Source organism: Lycorma delicatula, chromosome 5, assembly GCF_047948215.1.
Source record: "Lycorma delicatula isolate Av1 chromosome 5, ASM4794821v1, whole genome shotgun sequence".
In the NCBI taxonomy this organism is placed as follows: domain Eukaryota; kingdom Metazoa; phylum Arthropoda; class Insecta; order Hemiptera; family Fulgoridae; genus Lycorma; species Lycorma delicatula.
The window spans coordinates 17,148,588-17,171,502 of NC_134459.1; the positions used below are offsets into that span (position 1 = coordinate 17,148,588).

The 22,915-nt window shown below is 30.1% G+C and overlaps 2 protein-coding genes across 2 annotated transcripts in view; both read right to left on the reverse strand.

The window, feature by feature from the left end:
• Window positions 1-18,999, reverse strand: part of LOC142324618 (uncharacterized) — a 35,268-nt gene extending 16,269 nt beyond the window's left edge. The window contains exons 1-4 of the mRNA XM_075365472.1: window positions 18,915-18,999; window positions 16,466-16,528; window positions 10,479-10,590; window positions 2,216-2,311 (exon numbers count right to left, since the gene is read on the reverse strand). Of these exons, the coding sequence (XP_075221587.1) occupies window positions 2,216-2,311; window positions 10,479-10,590; window positions 16,466-16,528; window positions 18,915-18,999 (356 nt within the window). The remainder of the gene's footprint in view (window positions 1-2,215; window positions 2,312-10,478; window positions 10,591-16,465; window positions 16,529-18,914) is intronic.
• LOC142324762 (RAB6A-GEF complex partner protein 2) overlaps window positions 1-22,915 on the reverse strand; it is a 164,368-nt gene that overhangs the window by 96,998 nt on the left and 44,455 nt on the right. The gene's annotated exons all lie outside the window — the stretch shown is intronic.

A 22,915-nucleotide genomic window follows, 5' to 3' on the forward strand; every position in this document is an offset into this window, starting at 1 on the left:
TTAATTAGTTTTTAAACAATTCTGTTAGCTGTAATAATAGTTTTTTTTATCATTAATAAGTGAATTTTGTAAAATTTACTAAAATATAAAAATAACTACAAATTCCAAAACACAGCTTCATCAAACAGAACTATTCACCAACGTCAAGCTTTTTACATAGAACTGATGCTATAGACGAAAAATATAGCCTTGGAATAATAAATTAAATTTTTGTTTTTTAAATAATAAACTTTTTAATAAAAAATTATTATCAATTCAAGAAGATTTATAATTACACAACAAAAAGATACAAATCCAGATTGGTTAACCAGCTAGTTTATAATTACAACAAAACAATTGTTTAGTAATATTCTGAATGGAAGGTTGATCAGATATTAAATATTACCCATAGAAAGAATTTACGTTACTGTTTGAAGGAAAATAATTTTTGTTGCAGCCTATATTTAAACTGATCAATGCAAAAACATTTATCATAACTGTACAACTATTAGGATAAAATTGTCCCCGAAGGGATCATGAACAGAATGGAAACACTGCCCAGGTTTTTTTTTTTGGTTGGGTAGTTTGCTTCACATTATAGTTCTTCTGATGGTGGTTGCCCTTGCAATATACCCCCACTCTTTTCCTTGACTTTGTTTCTTCCTAATTTTCAGTTCTATGAGTAGATCTAGCCAAGATCCAACACATCGTTCATGCAATATAATAGGAGGGCCTAACTTTGTACTGACTCAGAAACTCTGTTTCCCGTCAAGACAGCTACACAATAATCTTAAATCTTAATGACAACTGCCTTTGCAAGGACAATATTAGGTTTCCTAAATTATTTAAATAAAAATATAATTACTTATCGAGCAGCTAGTTCCTAATACCTGCAGCATAATGATTTCAATTTCAGGAAACCTTCACACCTAAAATATTTTATCGTCAATGATTGTTATCCTACAAGAAACTTGACAATATTTTTTGTTTTTCTTTTCTTCTTAATTAAATTACTATATTCATCATATTATCAAACAATTAATTTGGTTTTAAAACACCATTTCTATCTGGCCAGAAAATCCAAATCTTTGTTGGGAATCAAACCTGGGACTGCCAGCCCAATCAACAAACTGTACTGACTGTTATGTATGTGCGATTCTAGGCAAAGTCTTTTTTATCCCAGTCAATTTTTTTACAATGTGAAAATTTCCATCAATAATGGGATCAAACTGAAACTCTAGCACAAGCAGTCAGCAATGCTAACCACCAATAGATTACAAGCCCACACTTCCTGTATAAAATTCTGTGCTTACAGATTCAGTCAAACTTGTAAATCTCATGAGCTTGTTAAATTATAATTTATTTTTTATTACAGGAAGAAATAAACAAATCTATTTTTAGGCCACTGCCCTATGGAAACTAAAATTTGAGTTATTATAATGATAACTATTAAATTTGATATTACAATACTGCAGTTATCCTGCAGTTCTTGAGTATCGGCTTAAAAGAATATTTGTTAGTTTCATTACTGTACAAAGTTAAGATATGTTTCTGCTGAAATAGTTCTCAAAAAGGATAATTTTTATATCCTTTTACAAACAAGCATAATAGTGAATCATAGTACACAAGAGTAATATTATAATCCAGTTATTAATTGCTGGTTAATTGTTGGCTTTTCGTTTATGCACTAATGCTGTTTGCATTTATGTAACAGTGACAATAAACAATCTTATTAACATTGAAGTACAATCTGTGATTCAATCTTTTAAATTTTACATTGCTCTCAAGGACGGGAAGGTCTGACTAAAGAGATGGATATGGCCTGTTAAAGTTGATTATTTAGGGTGTAAATTCTCCTCATCTAGATAATAAGCCGATCTCTTGCTTAATACTTGGAAGTAGACTACTGCTCATAGCTCAATTTTTGCAGACCACTAATTTTTAGAGTTCTCAATTTTTGTTTTATATTTTATAAAGGCAGGTAAAACTTTTTCATATTACTTCATAAGTGTGGATTTTAATATTTTTATTTTATAATTCATTTTTTACTAATACTGCTAGTAAACATTTTTGTGGTTAATGCAATTATTATCAGTAGTATAATGTTATTAGAAAAAAAATTAACAGTAAAGTTCTTAAATCTCATTTTGTAAGGAGTTTTTGATCATGGATAAGTAGTTTTTGATATGTTTTTGAACATGGTAGTTTTTGTCTAATAAGTTTAAATGTTACATACCCTTGTTCATTCTGGTTGCCTTTAGATTGTTTTTTCTTTTTAAATGAAGTTTTAGTGTTAATTAATTTGATTGGTTTAGCAACATCATCATTGAGTCTGAAAAAGAAAAGAGTATTTAATGAAATAAACAATTCTTTTCCAGTAAATTAAATATTATCATACAAACAGTAGCCTTTTTTAACAGCCGTTTGTAATATTTTATTCAGTCTACATATATATAACTTGTTTCTTACCCATTTAACTCCAATACTCTATTGACATTTATGCAGTTAGAAGATAAATTCTTGCAACTATGCTATACTTGCTAACCTCTATTAAAAAATGAAATATTTTAAAACATTGACCTCTATGGCTAAACAATCTTTTAGCAAAAGGTCCTGCAGGTTTCAAATCCTAATTACTTGGTACCTTTCAATAACACAAAGTTTCCATTATATAATAACATAAACAAACTTTGAGGTAAAACAAGAAATTTTTTAGGAGTAAATTTGCAACTGACAGATTAATGTAGTTCAAGAATACAAAATCCTTCTTCCATCTCTGAACTTTGAACTATAATTCAGTTTTTAATTTTAAAAAACACCTCTCCTTAAGACACTCAGCAAATTTGTAAAATGCATGGGAACAATTTTACGAGACAGTAATATTAAATTATAATTTCTTTTTTATAATTTTCTTTTTTATTCCAGGAAAGAATAAACAAAACTGATTTCAGGCCCGTAGGAATAAGGAAATGTAAAATTTGAGGCTAGGATAGAAGAATGATCTTGCTACTTGATTGTGAAATACTATCAATCAAAGCAAGAGTATACATTAAATTTTAAAACCTGAGATGGGTTATTTAAAAGATGCATATGTTGTTAGGGATTTTTTTTAGAATAATCTAATTATATTTTTACAATATACCTTATGTTTAACTATGTTTACTTATGTTTAACTATGGTGAATGTGTGAAATTTGATCTTGATTGCATTATTTGCCTTCCGGCTATTACAGAGTAAACATATCTGCTCCACTAGCAGGTTGCACCATGGAGGAACAATAGCAGTAATATGATTTATGTGGTTAAGGGGATGAAAAAACTGAAATTCATCTTATCACAATATGAGGACAATGCTTTATCATGTAAAACTTTTTTATGGATTGAGAAGTTTAAAAGTGGCCGGATGAGTTTGATGCATGAAGAGGGAGCAGGATGCCTGTCAACCTCCTCCATGAAAAAGATTCAGCAAGCTTGAGAGATGGTTGTGATAAGTAGGTGAGTTACCATCAATGAGGAAGTATCTTCATTGAACATCAGTCACAGTTCTGCCCATCAAATCATCCATGACAAACTTGGTTTCCATAAAGTCTGTGTGTGATGGGTACAGCTTAGTGCAGGGCACAAGCTCATATCTGTTTAAATCTGCAAAACTTATTCAACCCCTTCAACAAGGAAAGGTGAAAGACATATTTTTTTGGCAGCAGAATAGTCACCTGTGATGAAATGTGTTCATCACTATGAGTCAGAATCAAACCCCCAGTGTATGGATTTCTGTCAAAGAAAAATTCAAGATTGAGCCATCGATGGGTAAAGTTATGATAACTGTCTTTTGGGATGCAAAAGAGCCTATAGCGGAAGACTTCATGGAAAAGAAGACTGATCAACAGCACATTACAATGAAATGTTGGAAAACAAGCTAAGCCAGCAACAAACGCAGAGGTCAATTGCCTGCCTGAACATGGCTCGCCAAATTGTTTAAACCAGCAAGTTGAATTTTAAGGTATTGGAACACCTTCCCTAGAGCGTAGATCTTGCTCCCTCTTACTTTCATTTGTTTAGGCCAGGGCTTCTTAAACTGTGGGTCGCGACCCCCAGGGGGGTCGCGAGACTACTGAAAGGAGGTCGCAAAGATCTGATACTTTTCAATCATTATAAATAAAATTTTAAAATTAGTATACACACTACGTACAAATATAAATACAAATAAAAATCATACAAAATACTATTGTAGTTTTATTATAACTATTTTTTGAAAAAAGTGGCAATGCAAAACTGTTATGTAGGGCCTATAAATGAAAATATGGAAGTAGCATTTAAAATAATAAATACAACGCGCTCCTCGATTTTCAACTGAACGTTCGACATTGATGTCTGGCCGCCGGCGTCAGTGTTTGCAAGATAATTTAGTGATTATAAGTACCCAGACGCCGCGTCGCCTTACAGCTTACACATACAATACGGAAGCATAATCAAGCTAGGCTAGGCGAATCGGCATATTATTTTTATAAAAGAATAATAAAAAAAATTAAATGACAGCTTCTTTTTCGGCGTCTTTGTGATACGGTGCCTTTGTGCGCTGCACACTTTGAACACGCCATTCGTCGGGGTTGATCTGATCGTAATTTGTTGTCATTGCACTGGTAAAGATTCGAGTGTAGTTATTTTTCTGTTTGTACTTCAGTTTGGACTCAGCTTTGTCTTCGTAGTGACATGTATGTATTTACTGTGTAATTTTCAGTTGGTGTTTTTAATTATTACGTTAAAGTTCAACTACATTTTGTTTAATTATTTATTATTATTTAACCATCATGGATAAATGGCTAATTAAAATTCCAACTAATAAGTCTGCCACGCCGTCACAACCAAGTTGCAGTGCTTCAAATCCGACTTCTAGCAAAACAAAAAAAAGAAAATATGACGAATCATATTTGCAGTATGGCTTCACATGCTCTTCTCACAACAATGAAGAACAACCAGTGTGCTTAATATGCAAAGAAGTTTTGGCTGCAGAAAGCATGAAACCGTCAAAACTGCAACGACATTTGAATACTAAACATGCAACGTTATCAAAAAAGCCAATAGAATATTTTGAGCGTCTTTTGCAAACATCAAATAAAGAAAAGAACACTTTGGAGAAGTATGTTACTTTGAATGATAAATATCTATTGGCATCGTATGAAGTTTCGTATTTGATAGCAAAAACGAAAAAGCCTTTTACTATTGGAGAGCAACTTTTACTACCTGCAGCTATAAGAATGTCTGAAATTGTTCATGGAAAACAGTATGCTGCTGAAATTAGTAAAATTCCATTATCAAATGACACTGTGTCCAAAAGAATTTCAGACATTAGCAATGATCAATTTCAACAGCTTCTTATGAGGCTTAAAGACAGCTCAAAGTTTGCAATACAACTGGACGAGTCGACAGACATTTCAAAAATGGCACAGTTGTTACTTTTTGTAAGATATATTTATGAGGGAAGCATTCATGAAGATATACTGTTTTGTCGTCCTCTGGAAGGTCATACTCGTGGAAAAGATATATATAAAAAAGTAAATGGGTTTTTTGAAAAAGAAGGATTAAATTGGAAAAATTGTGTTGGTGTGTGCACGGACGGTGCTGCAGCAATGACCGGACAAGATCTTGGTTTTACAGCATTTGTTAAAGCTGGAAATGATCATATTACATTTACACATTGTATGATTCACCGAGAGGCACTTGTTGTTAAAAAAATTGCACCAGAATTAAACACTGTGTTTTTTGATGCAGTCAAAATCATTAACTTTATTAAAAGTCGAGCACTTAATAGTCGATTGTTTAAAAATTTGTGCATTGATATGGATTCGGATTATACAAGTTTATTGTTACATGCTGAAGTTAGGTGGCTAGCAAAAGGTCGAAGTTTGAAACGATTATTAACTTTAAAAGATGAAGTTCTTATATTTCTAACAGAGCAAAATTCTAATTTGGCCGATTATTTTCAAGATAATTTATGGCTTCTCAAGCTATGCTATTTGGCAGATATTTTTGATAAAATCAATGATATGAATTTATCAATGCAGGGAGTCTGCGTTAATATGTTTATGTTAAAAAATAAACTTGAGGCCTTTGTTAAAAAAATTCTTATATGGAAGAACAGAGTGGAAAGTGGATCGCTCGAAATGTTTCCATTTACTGGCGAGTATATAATTAGTAACAATATTTCAAAAAAAGATACTCCTATAACAAAAATTATAGTTAATCATTTGAAGGATATGGAAGTTTACATGCATAGGTATTTTCCCAATGATATCGATACACAACCATGGATTTGCAATCCATTTTCAATTGAAATGGAAGAAATTAATTTTTTAAACTTAAAAGCACAAGAAGAATTTGCCGAATTAACAAGTGATACTACCTTGCGACTTAGATTTTCTCAAGTGCCTGTGCATGAATTTTGGATAGAAATCAAATCAGAATATCCCCTACTATCGGAAATGGCAATGAACAAATTACTGCCATTTTGTACAACATATTTATGTGAATCAGCCTTTTCCACATTAACTTACATAAAATCAAAATACCGTTCAACTTTAATAAACGTTGAAAATTTATTACGATCTGCACTAACTCAAATTGAGCCTAGATTTAATTATTTGTGTAAAAATAAACAATCACATCCGTCACATTAATATTGTTTGATGTTAATAATATGTTTTTATTAAAAAAATTGTTACAAAAGTTTATTTTTTCTATTGAATAAATATATATATAGTTTTATGTCATTCTATTTATTGTGTTTCATTACGACCGATATCCCGTCAACGTTTCCAATTATATATATGTGAAATGAATGGGTACGTATTCTTTAATCCTTATTTTATTTACATTGTAAAATAGTGCGATATTACATCTACATCTACGGTTAATATATATTTCATTATATGGAGGAGGGGGTCGTTTAAAATTTCCTAAGCTTGAAGGGGGTCGCTATATAAAAAAGTTTAAGAAGCCCTGGTTTAGGCCGCTCAAGGATGCTTTGCGAGGTTGTCAATTTTCCTCAGACTAAGATATGCAGGAACCAGTGCAAAAATGGCTTAACTACCAACCAAAAAACTTCTTCTTGAAAGGAACACACAAGTTTGTGGACCAATGGCCCAAAAGCATTGACAAGGGAGGTGACAATGTAGGAAAATGAAGTACATGTGGAACCCTTAGCTTTGTGTAAATAACTTGTACAATGAAAAGTGCAGATAATTTTTAGCACGCCCTAGTATTTTTCCTACATTTTGCATTATACATTTACAGTAAGTAGTCTTTTCATGTAAATATTCATAAATTTTAAATTGCAATTGTTGGTTAACTATGAGAATTTTTTTCAATCTTAAATAATATAATTTGTTCTGTTTTATTACCCAACAATATTTTATTAAATCTTTAACAAACGCTCTTTACTGCTGAACTAGCATATGCGTTGAATGTTGTTAATTGACAAGGAACAAAAATATAACAAAACAAATGATATAGTTGTGTAGAGTAGCAACATTCCATTAATAACTGCAATTTTTTTTACTTATCTCTAGTTATTTATAAAAGAAAACTGGCATTTCCTTCATAACCTAATATTATAATTCAAAATAAAATGTCTAATAAAAATCTGAAAAACTAACAAGTTTAGTGGGTAAATGCTACTGCATTATTTTAATATATATTAATAAACAAATATTTTATTACAACAAACTTTTGAGTTAGTCTATTTTTTATATTTTGAGTCAATAGATCTTAAAGTCAATTACGAGACAATTTATATTATAAGCAATTTTATTTGGTTATAAGAAAGTAAAAATTATCAAAAATTTCTAATATAGATTTTTTTATTAGTATTTCAGTATTTTTGCTCACTTGATTTCAGATTTCTAACGAATTTTGTTTTGATATTCAGAATTAATAATCAATATAATAAATATTTTATATTTTAAAAAACTATTCTAACAAATAAACTTGAATATCTTTACAGTAATTCACTTAATAATAAATAACATTAATATTCCTTAAGAGTAAGTGTATGAAATAACATTCAAAGTTGTAGCAATTAATATTGCTACAGAGACCTCTTCTTTTTTCTTTTTTTCTTGTTTAGCCTCCGGTAACTACCGTTTAGATGATTCTTCAGAGGATGAATGAGGATGATATGTATGAGTGTAAATGAAGTGTAGTCTTGTACATTCTCAGTTCGACCATTCCTGAGATGTGTGGTTAATTGAAACCCAACCACCAAAGAACACCGGTATCCACGATCTAGTATTCAAATCCGTATAAAAATACCTGGCTTTACTAGGAATTGAACGCTGTAACTCGACTTCCAAATCAGCTGAATTGGAAAGACGCGTTAACCACTAGACCAACCCGGTGAGTTGCTACAGAGACCTGATATACACAATTGTAACCATCAAAGTATTTTGACAGCCGGTGATGAAAAATAAATTTTAAGTATCTTAAAACTCATTTAAAATGAGTTTTGTTAAAATTTCATTAATTTGAAATTTACGTCAAACATTTTTTTTTACTAAATATTGTAAATGTAGGATTGAAAGGGTTAAATCATGGTATTTTGTTATAAATGCAGGGATAGATTTCACATTGAATATTAGCCAATTTAAGATAAAGCCTAAAGATACTTTTTGATTTTCAGTCTCTATTTCTGGTAACCATTTTAACAGCCAGGAATAATTTATATGAATTATAAAGGGCACTAGGAATGTTTTGCAATAGACTTTACAGATCATCACAGGCGGTTACAAGTTAGTGCGTGTTTAGACAGGTCACGAACCTGTACTGTAGCCATTCTACTCACTGACTCAGTCAGTTAGTTTAAAGAGGTAGTAATGTCGTCGTGGTCGAAAACTGAATACCAAACAAGTTTAAAAGAAATGACTCCTGTACTTAGACAGGATTTTCCTCATCGTGTAACCATATTTTGAATGACATCAATGAAAGAGGTGATGATTTTGCTCTTGAGGATGCTTTAAAGTCAGATCAAACATATTCATCTGTGATTAAGGGAAACATTGCTGCAGTACGAAAAATGCTTGAGGCAGACAGGCATGACCTACCACCAAGCATACTTGTCCTTCAGCATTGCTACACCAGCAGTCCGTACTATTCTGCAAAATCACCTTCATGTCAAGCTTTGTACCTTTTCGGTATCAGATAACTTGACCAATGATCAGAAGGCTAGTCGTGTTTCATAGTGCTGTGAAATGCTGTAGAAGTATGAAATTGTAAATCTCCCTATCTCAATAGTAGCGTGACAAGTGACAAAAAGTAGCTGCAGTATTATGACATCCTGACCAAAGATGAAAACCAAGTATGTGTGTTCGAAGGTGAGGAGATATCAGTGGCTGTCCACAAATTCAGATCTGTGAAAAAGAAAATGGAGAAAAAAGGAAAGAGAGTTTTAGAGGGAGTTGCATTGGAAATTCAGAAGTTAGTTACAGAAAGTGGTATACCGAAGGATGCCTCTCTTCTTTTTTCCTGTTTAGCCTCCGGGAATCACTGTCTGGTATTACTTCAGAGGATGAATGAGGATTATATGTAGGAGTGTAGTCTTGTACAATATCAGGTCGACCATTTCTCCAAGATGTGTGGTTAATTGAAACCCAACCACCAAAAAACACCAGTATCCACGATCTAGTATTCAAATTCGTATAAAAGTAACTGTCTTTATTAGGATTTGAATGTTGGAACTCTCGACTTCAAAATCAGCTGATTTGTGAAGACATATTCACAATTAGACCACCCCAGTGGGTTATACAGAAAGATGCCTTCGTGCCTGCCTAATTTTATTGAAACGCTCAAGAAGCTGTACCAGAAATAAAGGACGCACAAATAATTTCTTCACCACAATAAAGCTTCCCAGCACACTGCTCTCAAGTTTGTTCTAAGTATTTGGCCAGCACTGAAATAGAACCCCCTCCCCATAGTCCTGACCTCGCTTCATGTGACCACACTGTTCCCCCAAGTAAAGAACAGACTGAAAGGGAGGCATTTTACAAGCAGTGATGACCTCCTTAGAGCTTGGGAGTTGAGTATGCCCAGATCTCTGACAAAACATAGCAGGGGTTTCTTTGAAGACTGGTTTTAAAGAATAGAGAGTGTTTAATGTGTAATGGAAATTATTTTGATTAATTATTTTAATTGTATTGAAAAACTTCCCTAGTGCCCTTTATACAAAGCTTAAATATTTTGTTAATTTTATTGAATTATCCTGACAATTTATTTTTTACACAATAAATATATTTTGACACCACAAGTTCAATAATTAATTAAAACTATCATCAATCATTTATAAATATTTTTATGGAAAAAGCTAAAAAATGGCAAAAAATTAAACATTTTACTGGTATTTTTTTAGATTGAGAACACAAGCATTTTTTTTAAAAAGACCTCTTCACAGAGATAGCTATTTTAAGAATAATATTAACATTTTAAACATATATATAATAAATTATAACTTACTTCTTTGTATTAAGTGCATGTTTAACATTTTTTAACTCTGTCGCAGTGAATTTCACAGAATTAACAGCTTCAGTACTACGAGATTGTTTGTCTCTGAAACAATAATTCAAACCTGTTACATAAATTCCAATTAAATAGTTTTAACTAAACAATATGATACATTTAATCTACGTTTGAATACATAAAATAGTTTGCATGCCATACTGGAAATTACAGAAAAAACCTGTTTAAAAAATAATATAATTTAATCCTATTAATTCACAATATTGGGAATATTGAAATTTAGTCAGGTATGTCCTGACTAAAACTTTTTAGAAAAAAAAATGTTTAGAGGGTTTTAGTTATATATATATAAATGAAATAAATGTGCAACTAAAATGTTAAACCATGATTGCTATGACTGTATTCAGAAAATAAAATATAAGGTTAATAAAAATTAAATGGCAATTTTTTTTTTCAGTTTGCAACACTGCTGGGTCTGACCAGATTATCTACATGGAGTTTAAGTGAACTACATTTAATTTGCAACAATATGGTACTTGCAATTCAATAAAAATCACCACATCACTTCCAATCCTTTTTCTATGTGAATAATTCAGTCATTCCTAACCTTTTTTTCTTATTTACAACAAGGGAAAAATAAATAGTCAATGTGAAAAAGTAGTGTCCTAAATAGAAATTAATTTCAAAGGACTCGAAAACTATTTTTTTAATTCTAACATACACTCAACCATTAATGAATTCCATGAACGATGTACAGAAGTATTGAAGAATTACTATCAAAACCTAAGGCTAACGGAAAATTTACATAATGTACAAGAAAAACCGGCTAGAGCACAAATATTCTTTGATGACAGCTTTAAGGGATATATTATAACACAAGAGAATAATCAAAAGTTAATGTAAAAATAACTTCAAAATTTTAACATTAACATAGAAATTTTTTTCTGGGGAAAGTTTCTTATTGACTTTCTGTTGCCTTGAGGAGATACCATAAATATCGATTCTAACTGTGATAAAAAATAAATGGAAAACTTTCACTTGGTCTTTAAACAACCCAGATCACACCACATGAATATCAATGAAAAAAATTGAAATTTTAGGCACAGTGTGCAGTAATAGAAGATGCAAGAATCTTTCTGACATAAGAATCAAATAATTCATTCCCAGACTACCCGAAATAGGTAAGTCCATTTGATGAAGTCAAAAAAATAAATTCAATACAATAAAAAGCTTCAAAATGTTTTCTGGTCACTATATTCTTTTGTAATATATTTATTATATAAGTTAAAATATAATTTTTTTTGTAATTTATAACATTGTAATTTAAACATGTATTCAATAAACGAATCTAAGATATAACAACAGCTTTTGGCAAGTTTGTGTAAATAACAATAATAACAATGTTAATTCTGCACAATACTGTATAAACCCATGTCCAACAGAAATGAAGGTTGCAAAAATAGCCTGTACATACATGTATCTTAAGGTTTCACATTGATGATGTAACCATTAAACTTAAAATATATTAAACAATCCTTAAATATAATTCTAATACTAACTTATTTGTTTTGGCTGTAAACCTTCCTCCAGATAAAATGAATGACTGAATTTAGATTTCTAAGCGGTTCAGTCAATTTTAAGTAAAGATTTGAACATATGCATAGAATATCTGTGAAATTCATTCCAAAATTATTGTTAGAACAGCACAAACAATACTGACTTGAAGTGTCCCAAGAATTAATCAAGCCAAAACTGGCCCACATTTTTTAAATAAGGTAATAATTACAGGCAACAAATCATAAGTTTATGGGTATGACCCAGAAACAAATGCACAATCATTACTGTGGAAATGTCCAAGTTCAGCACGACTGAAAAAAGTGTGATAAAGTCAATCAAATATGAAGACAATGTATTCTTCAATTTTAAGGGTATTGTGCACCATAAATTTGCCTCTACGGGGCAGATATTCAATCAAGAATACTATAAAAGTACAAAAATGTACAACAGAAAAAACAAGAATTGAAATTTGAAAAGACAAGACTTGGGTCCTCCACCACAACACATCATCATGTGTTCTCGATCACAAAAACATTTCAATGTAAAAAAAAAACTAAATACCTGGAAATAGAAGAAAGATTTGTACATGGAATATACATCAGTTTCAATAAGTGATTTCTACAATAATCTGTCAGATGAAAGCCCAGGAAATCACTAATGAATTAAATATGGGTAGGGATGAATGTAAAGTTAGTCTTAAAGTGGGATTCATCAATTTCTTTCCTCAGTTTTTCTATTTGAAGGTCAACAATAGCTCAGCAGCTACCAGAAGTATATGAAGATAAACTGACAATTTCAAGGAATGTCATAAACTTATGAAAAAATAACAATAATTTCCTAGATCAAACTGAGAATGCAAACCAGACACAGGTGACTTTTGAAATGCTATTGACAACAATTGAAGTGTAGGTACAGATATTCAGATATGAAAACATCTACTGAAATGTGAAAATCTTCTACCCAATATTGTCATACAAGCACAAGTAAAGGGATGAATGAAAATAAATTAATGCTAGGATTATATTTTGGTCAGAAATTCCAGATGATTTCATTAAAAATTGTTCAAGAAATGTATGCACATACTTTTGGTTAATGATTACGAAGATAATTGCAATTGTACAGATGACAAACTCAAGCAATGATGACTGTAATTAAGATAAAACCTCTACAATTTCTATACTTTTAATTAAATATTTAGTGTAAACAGATTTACTGACATGCAAATAACAAACAATGTATACATTCACAATCTTCTATGGTGATTTTGTTGATAAAATACAAAAATGTAACAATATTTTTTTTTAACTTTCCAAACCTGGGTGCACATGGTGTATATGGATAAATAGTAGTTTAGATTTCTGTATCTGCCACACTTTTCTATACACCCTGCTATACTTACATAATCATGTCAATCATCCAACAACAATCATTCCAAATGAATTTTTAATGGTGCTTTATAAACACAAATGAAGAGAAACATATAATTGCAATTTAACACTTTCTAAGTCAAGCAGGTTGGTGCATTCTACAGACCAATTTTTAAATTTCTAGTTAGTCATACATGAATTGGTACAGCAAAAAATTACATTATTAACGAATTGTTAAAGAAAAAAATATACATATACATACATACTTACTGACAATATTTTATGTTTCAAATAATTCAGACTTATTGGAAGATATTTATCTCATTTCATCCATCCACTTTTTGGCAAGCAATGATAAACAGGACATAATTATAATATTAATTAAAGAAATCAAGTACAAATCTTACTCTGCATATCACAAAGTCATAAACAGAAACTGTATAAAGTAGATTAAAATCAAAAAAAGGTAATAGAATATTAAATGCCATAAAAAAAATTCTAAGTGAACTGACCATATACAAGTCACTCAAAATAACAAGCATCTCACATCAGGCTAATGGCTTTCCAACATTTTATTCAATGAGCTAAACTTATTTTAGCACATCAGCAAGGTAAGTTCATCAAAATCATTCCTAAACGTAAAACCTTCACTACATTAAACCTTTACTACCTGCTGTACATACAATATCATTACTTTCATTACCAACTCTAATACCTGAGGTGTTTTATATGTATATAAAGGTTTTTTTATAGTATATAGCCAATATTAGATCGACTGTTGCATACAGTATAAAGCAACAAATTAAGAAACTGTTGTTAATGTAAAAATATTGCACAATATTTAAAATACTTTAAAATCAATTAGCATGTGATCTTTACTAGCAATATTTTCAAACAAAATTATTTAATTTGGTTAAATACAAATAGGTGTTTTATACTAACAAAAAGTTAATTCTGCAGACTTTTTAAGAATTGACAAAAAAAGAAATCTTAGATCATATAATAAAAATTAGTTAAGCATCAGTAAAAATATATTTTTTTTTTACAATTCATCATACAAATCATAAAGTAAACAGATGTGGTACTATAAGTGTAAGATTTTCATTCCTTTATAACTATGTACTAAAAGGCAATTAGGTTACTGAATGCATGGAAGTTCAAAATATGCTCACTAGTTGAGACATAAACAATTTACGAGCATGTTGTAGTATATAAATGTTTATAATAAAAATCCAATCGGTCAGCTCAAAAAGAATTTTGTAGACAATTTAATTGAAAATAGGATTAACAAAAGAAATATAAAAAAAATCAATTATGTAGCGAGAGACAAAATGTATATGGAGAAATATGGTTCCATATTCATCAGTAAATAGAGTCGGAACTTTATCAATGAAAACAATTCAAAATATCTGTGTACAAAATGTGTATAATGCAATCCAAAATGCGATGTTTAATATAGTGGGATTGCAGAAGCACAAACAGAAATTTATTCTAAATTGTGCTTCTTGTGGAAATCTATAAGGATTCAGATGACAATCCAAGAGACAAGTTTTATTTTTACTCATGATTCAATAAATAAATAGAACTGTTCTGATTAAGTATTTTGCATTATCTAAAGCCACTGTCATAATATGTAACTTTCCCAGCAAATGTTTTTTTTTCATACTTTTTTCTTTATTTAGAATTTTAAAGAGGTTATTTATTTTTTTTTAAAAGTATTTGATAAAAAAAGGAACAATCAATGAAATAATTTTTGTTTTGATTAAATTTAATTTGTATACAAATGCCATTGTTCTGATCATACAACAGATATGATGATTCTCAACAACCTATGCAAAGTATACAAAGTTGTAATAGATTAAAGCTGAATGAAATTAATTTTAAAAAGTAATTTCAAGAAAATAAAAATCAAAGAGATTATATAAAATAAAATATTTTGCTCTCATATAAATATATATTTCATTACAAAATATCTTCTTATTTTGCTAATTTTCATTATTAATAATCATACTGTAGTTATATAAATTTCACAGGAAAAAATTCTCATAATTAATTTAAACTTTAACTCCATGTAAAAATTGTTTACATGATATAAAAAATAAAACATAAAATTATTAAAAAATATTTAAACTACTCACTGTAATTCCCTTATTTTCTATTTCTCATTGCAAATGAGAAAGCATGCATGACTCATGAGTTGAAGGTTAAACAATTTTTATTTCAAAAGATTAGTTTTTTGGTTTTGACTACAACCAGAAGAGTATGATTTTTTTTTTTAATTACTACAAACCGGTATAAATAAACTGTATTTTACAATTAAATTCATTAAAACCGTCAAACCATTAACTTGTGCATGACAGTAGATTATTTACATAAAATTTTGTAAACAGGAGTAATACATTTTTTTTTTACTGTTTTAACGTTAAAAACTGTTCTGTTGATTGTCTTAACGTTTAACACTAATAAAAATAAATATACAAGAGGAATACTCATGTTTGCAGACAGTCAGAGATTAATGAAAGCTGCAGAATAAATAATATTCAGCTCCTGTGGAAGTAAGGATAATACTATACTGATCCTATGAAAGATTTATGAAAGCCACATATTGCAAAACTGAATTTTTTTGACAGACAACAATCAGACAACTATTTCTGCAAAGACCTTACATACCTAGGGAAGAGTTCTGTCAACAGTGGGTGGTATTGTACAACTTAGAAGATGAATCACATTCCAACATCAAAATACTATAAAAATGGCTAATCATATCTCATAAGTTAAAAATAAAGGCTTGTTATTTAACAGCGAAAAAAGCCTCACTGGAATTCAAACCCAGAATCTTCTGGATGAAAGGCAGAAACGATATCTTTGCTACGGAAGTCGGCAAACAAAATATTACCTTTAGTTAAATTAGTTATACATATATAGCTAAAGAAGTACACTTGCTTTTCAGTGTTTTTTATAAATAATATCACACTGTTGAAATTCAGTAATTAATAACCACAAGAATCAATAATACCTTAAATTTAATAATAACAAAAGCATAATAAAGTTTCAAATTACCTTTTTCTTTATCAGCATTTCCTTTCTCCAGCAATTTCAGTTCTTCAAGTTTTTTTCTGAGTTCTTCAGTAAAGCAAAAAAAATTAAAACACATTTTACAATTTATAAATCTATCAGACTTTCTTACAATCAATTGATTAAAGCAATATTATGTTATTAAAACATATAAACTTAAAATTTGAAACAATATAAACAACATTCATTCATCAGATAGTAGGGTGAAACAAATGTAGTCAAAATATTGCCTATTATAATAATGTTACTCTAATGAGTCACAGTTTAATTTTCATTCTCACAGCTTCTTTTGCTGTACGTTTATACATTTAAAATACAGAGGAAAATTTCTAATACAGAAATTGGTAATGAAAAGTACATGTCAACACAAAATTTACTCAGATCCCAACCAATTATGCTGTTTTACGCAGTTATAATTTCTAGTGAAAATATGAACATTACGTTTTCCCTGTCCTTTACATAACTGAATTAGTAAATCATTCTTATATATGTAAAAGTATTCACAATCTGTTCTTCTTCCAAAAGATAAAGCAAGTATATTCTTGCACTATGTACTTATAATGCTACTTACAATACATTCAGCTTTAACAATGGAATATTCTGGCAAAATGTAAACAAATTAATAATAAATAACAAATTGCAGCTACATAATGCATTGAAACCAGACTGCACTTGAATGAGAGAACTCCATTCCACCTGTACCTTTTTTATTTGAATCACAATGATTCAAATGACGGCAAATTTATCAAATATGCCTGCGAGATACCACAATGCGCTTCCTTGACAAAAAAATACATGTTATCTGTAGCCTTATTTACAATTAAAAATTGTTTAATTGAACTGATACTCAACAGAATGATAAACAAGTTTAAATGAAAATATATTGGAATATTAAATTTTTATTGCATGGTTTTTTTTTTAAAGACTGTCTTAAGCTTTACTTTTCTAAAAGTCTCAGGAAAGACATTTTATATATATATTACTCAGAAAAAAATAATGAATCTAATAGTGCAATTAATTTTTTTCTATGATCTCATTTTATAACGGAATAACCCGACAAAATCACATGCCAAGTTATATGATACTTGGTGTAATAGTTTAACTGAGAAAAGAATGACACATCACATTCAAAGATAAAGCAAAATTCACAGAATGAAGTATTTAACATGTGACTGTTTCTTTACATTTTAATGAAAACTTTTTTCATTAAAATCTACAGTTTGAGACATTTGAAAAAAAAAACAACTTCTTCACATCTTTGGAAGTGAATTATCCATACGTCCAAAATATTTTTTATGAACAAAACCTTTGACTGCCAAACCTGTATACTTATTTTTAGTTAATAACTGTGACATGCCAAATCCAAGATAACGTTGACTACATTTATAACATTTGCTAATCCGAATTACACTCATTACATGGCAGTTTAGATAACTCCCTAGAAATGTTGTCAAATGTTATTTTATGAACACTATACATTACAGTTTGAATAATCTTATTTTTTACACTGACAAACCAAGTGACTTTTCAGCAGTTGATCACAAGCTGTTTAGTGTTTATTATTTAAACACCAAACATCAGTTCATAGATTGTATACAACTACTACTACAATAAATAAATAAAATTGTAAGTAGCAACTTTAAATAAAATAGTAAGTGGCAAAATCAAATTTTTCCACCTAACTGTGATTACAATGAATTAAGTGAAATTTTAATTCTTGATTTCAATATCAACTAATTGCACAATTTTACACTGCCCAAAGAGCACAATACTACTTCAATATTCAGAATAAAAAATCTGTTATTCTACTATTTATGATAGTATCTGAAATTATAGGTAGCAACCAATAGATTGTGTCTAAAAAGAACAACAATCTCTGTTTTTATTGCTTGTTAAACAATTTTTCTGTTCAGGCATAAATTTTATTTTGATATACTTATTCAACAAGTATAAAACTGACATTTTTGTCTAGAGAAATTAACAAATAAAAGAATGATAAATGAATTTTTTTTTTCCTTTTTTTTAATAAGAATTTAAATTTGTTTAGTCTAGAGCCAGGCCAAACTTTGAAATGGCATCTTCAGTCCGAGAAGTTAGACACCAAACAATACTGCGTTTACTTGTGTGGCCTATTGTCAGGCAAAGTTTTATTTTAACTCTTGTGTTACCTAACACAATATTTTATAATTTATTTCTGTGTAGAACCAAGTGATAACCTCTGTACCATCCTACATTCAATACCAACACCAGAAGACTGTAACGATAAAAAGATATTAGTTACAACCTGCCTAAAAATTTCCTCCACAAATTCTACTTGTTTTTTGTATTTTTTCCACACTTATATATTTTTTTTATTTTCACTCTCAAGAGGCAAAACACTTGGAAGCGCACACAATCTTGCAAAAAACACAAGTATAAAAGAAATTAAACTAACCTTCTTTTTCAGCTTCTAGTCGTTTGGCTTTTTCTGCAGCCAATTCTGATTTCTCAGAAACTGCATGTTCAACATGGAAGTTCATAACTTTTGTCAGATTTTGAATAACATCATCTGTAAAAAATAATAAATAATAATAATAATTCAATTTTTCAGGCCAAAAGCCAAATGAAACCATCACATTTACGTTTTAATTTAAATTCCTAGAATTTAAGTATGGCTTTAACTTACCCTTGGAGTAGATATCAAAAAATTTCTCACAAGTTGTAATTCAAAAAATGAAGCAATTCCAAGCCCATCTTTATATGAACTTTTTTTTATTTCCACTTTAAGGATATGTCCTGACATTCTTTTCAGTTATTTGTGAGATAACTCTTTCTCACTCGCACTCACACTGAGTAAAAGGTGAGAGATACTATATACCAGGTGATTCAAAAAGAATTTCCAAACTTTAAAAGCATACAAATATTTATTTACGTGTCTTACAGTTGCAGCTTAGGTCTCATTACATAGCAAAACACATCAAGTTTTGACTCACATAGTTCATTAGTACCAAATTTGGCCACCAGTGTTGTTAGAAATGGAACAATTACTGGTGCAAAATGTGCTCACTGTGTTTTGGTTTCACAATTTGCAGTCAGCAAATGTAGTTCAATTTCCTTAGAGAGTTACTATTGTCGCCAATCCTTCATTTAGACAGGTTGATTGTTATTTAAACACACAGAAATCACCAAGGCACCCATACGTCCCTGCAGCTGTTGTGGAACAAGTCGAAGAAAGCTTTACACATAGTCTGAAGAAATCAACTTGACATGCATTACATAAAGTGGCATTTCAGAAACAACTATTTGGCACGTATTACTTAACGATTACTCTTGAAGCCATATAAGCAAGGTTCAACAAATTACAGATTATGACAAAGTTGCTCAGCTGCAGTTTTATTGAAATGATGGATAGAATTCAGACAATGATACTTTTTTAGACAATGTAATTTTTAGTGATGAGTCAACGTTTCACATCAGCAGCAAGGTGAACACCCATAAGCCTAATATGGGGTAGTAAAACTCTCATGAAACTTTGCAGCACAATCTTGATAGCCCTAAGGTCAATGTTTTTTGTGCCCTAAGCAAACAAAGACTATACGGCTCATTCTTCCTCCAAGAGGCAACCGTAAATTGTGTATTTAATCTAGTATATCTAGTATAATCTCCATATATTATTTATAACTCCATATAAATACCAAACTCCTGTTACTCTTGCTTCAGAGAAAAAGAATGGCCCATTCCAACTTGCATCATAGTACTACACAATAACATTTAATTTTGAGTTCCTTTCGCATTGTAAAAGTTCACGAGGATTTTCAGACCCCTACCTCCTCGATAATGACATTACGTGTATTAACTTTTACACTAAGATAAAAACGTTGACATATAACTAAACAAAATACGAACAAAAAAAAAAAATCATCTTCAGGCTGCAACATTTTGATTCCGAAGTCAACACGAAGAGCATAGTCGGTAGGTTTCAAAGCCTTTAACAGGTGTAAATGATATGGATGCATATGTAGGAATTTCCTTAAAATATTCCACATTGTCATCACTGGCATAGCTAGTTCACATTGATCTTCTACAGATTTTTATGGACTAAGCAAGAAAAAAACCACCAGACACCTTCAACATTTTCTTCACATACTCTTGGACAACCCATACATACTCTTCCTTTTACAAAGACATCCAGTCGTTTCATACTGATTATGTCATTAATGAATGTTATTGTGACTTGGAATTAAAATTTTACAGTTAAACTTCCAGAATACATGTTGAACTTTAACTACAGATTTACACTTAGAAAACATCAAAAAACACAGAAAGCTATCCGTTTAGAAGTTGCCTTTGCTAGTGGCACTGACAAGTGGAAAGATAAGAAATAAATCTACGGCCATGCACACAACTAAAACTGTCCTTTTTGCTCCTTGAACCTAGCCTTAAATCAACAGTGTATACCGCATCAAAGGGATCTAACAAATTAAAACTCTGTTATTTTTTTAACATCTGAAGTGCATATGTAGGAAAAACACTAAACATGGAAAGAAAGGCCACCATGCTTTAAAATGGTATAAGGTATCAAAATATAACTTGTATTCTATAATTTCAGCAAGGATTTTTTTTAAAAACAATAAAAATGTCAGTCCACACTCACTTATGGTCTCATGAATTATAAAAGCGAAGCATGTTAAAATATTCTGTAAAATCATAACTGAAATAACAAAGCTGCGCTATGCAATTCACATGCTTTTCCAAAACTCCAACGACTCATCTATAAAGAGGAAAAATGTTACTGTAACTTACACGCACTACTTGAGGAAGCAGCAGCACTAGCACTTTCTTGGTAACTGGCAATTGTTTCCTCAACAATTTTTCTTATCTTCTCTTCATTACTTTCTATTAACAAACATATAAATCCACAAATAAAAATATAACACAAAAAAGAACAAAATATAAAATTTTTTTTAAAAATAATAAAACATTTAGAAAAAATGTGCTAAAAAAGGTATAATCTAAACTTTTCTTAAAATTCTGACATTTAGAAATCTCTACCAAATTAAAAGTTGGTAATTAAGATGTAATTATGGGTTAAAAATTAGTTGCAAGTTTTTAATTTTTCCAGTAACTTCACATGACCTATTCTGGAGTAACAAGAGACAAACTGTGAAAAAAATTAAATAAAAATAAACACACACAGACCTGCAGAACTTTTGTTAATTCTGCCAGAAAGCAGCTTCCGTAAAATATTCTCTTCAGCCATTTTAATCACAAATTCTCAAAAAGTAAGTATAACCTATAAAAAAATAAGATTGAAAACAAAACACATAATTAAAATACTTTTAGTTAACAAATTTTTAAAAATCTGAAAATAAATTCATAAGAAAAATTCCACAATAATCTAAGATTCCATGAATCTGGTGCAACTTTACTTATGAGGATCTAATAAGAGCTGCTACATTCTGTCTGTTACATGAATGCTTGCTTTTAAATCTCTTCAAAAGTGTATTCACAAACATTTCATTACAATAGGATTTTTAAAAACATTAGGCTGTACAAAATTCAATAGTTTGTATTTACTACTAATAAATAAAAAAATCATTCATATGTTTTTGAAAAACTTACCACACTCCATCATAATCTACATTCATTCCAAGACAGTAATCAGTAAGCCCCCATTATACTGAGATAACATTGATCAATGGACAGAAATTAAGTAAATTATAAACCAAGAATTGCAAATAGTGACCAAACACATATAAGAAAAATGAAAAAAATTAAAATGTAATACTACAATTATAAATATTTAGAACTTTTCAAAATGGAATTGAAAATACAATTTGCCAATCCAATCTGATAAATGTGACACATGATGTTGGCAGTACCACATGTTAAATTTTAACTGGGGTGGTTGGAGATAAATGTGCAACTTTGGCTGACACAGAGTACTTATCAAAGCAACATCAAATTTGTTACTGATCTGCACTGTGCCCCTTCCCCACCAACCTGCTAACCACTGATGCAAACTCAGATGTATCGGCAAGCTGACCATGTAAGTTGTAAAATGATGCCGCATTTATGTCTTTGAGACTAATAGTTAGGGAGTTATTAAGACAGGATGATATAGACCTTTTCATTACGCTACAAATTTCTGTTCTGGTATGTTTCAGTGTGATTTTAAAGACCTTCACGTCAAAAAAAAATCTGGTAAAAGCCCTTTCTTTAGCCTCAGTTTTGTATGCAATGTGTAGATAACATGAAAATAAAACACACAAACTGGGAATAACTTAAACATATAAAATTTTAATTATATATTACGCTAAATAGATAGCACCAGTTGTGAAATATTATCTCAATTGTCCACCTTACAAAAATGTAAGTAAAAATTTAAATCAAATATAGCTAATATACCAATAATATAGTTGAACCAATTTTGATAACAATACTAAAATAAGATTT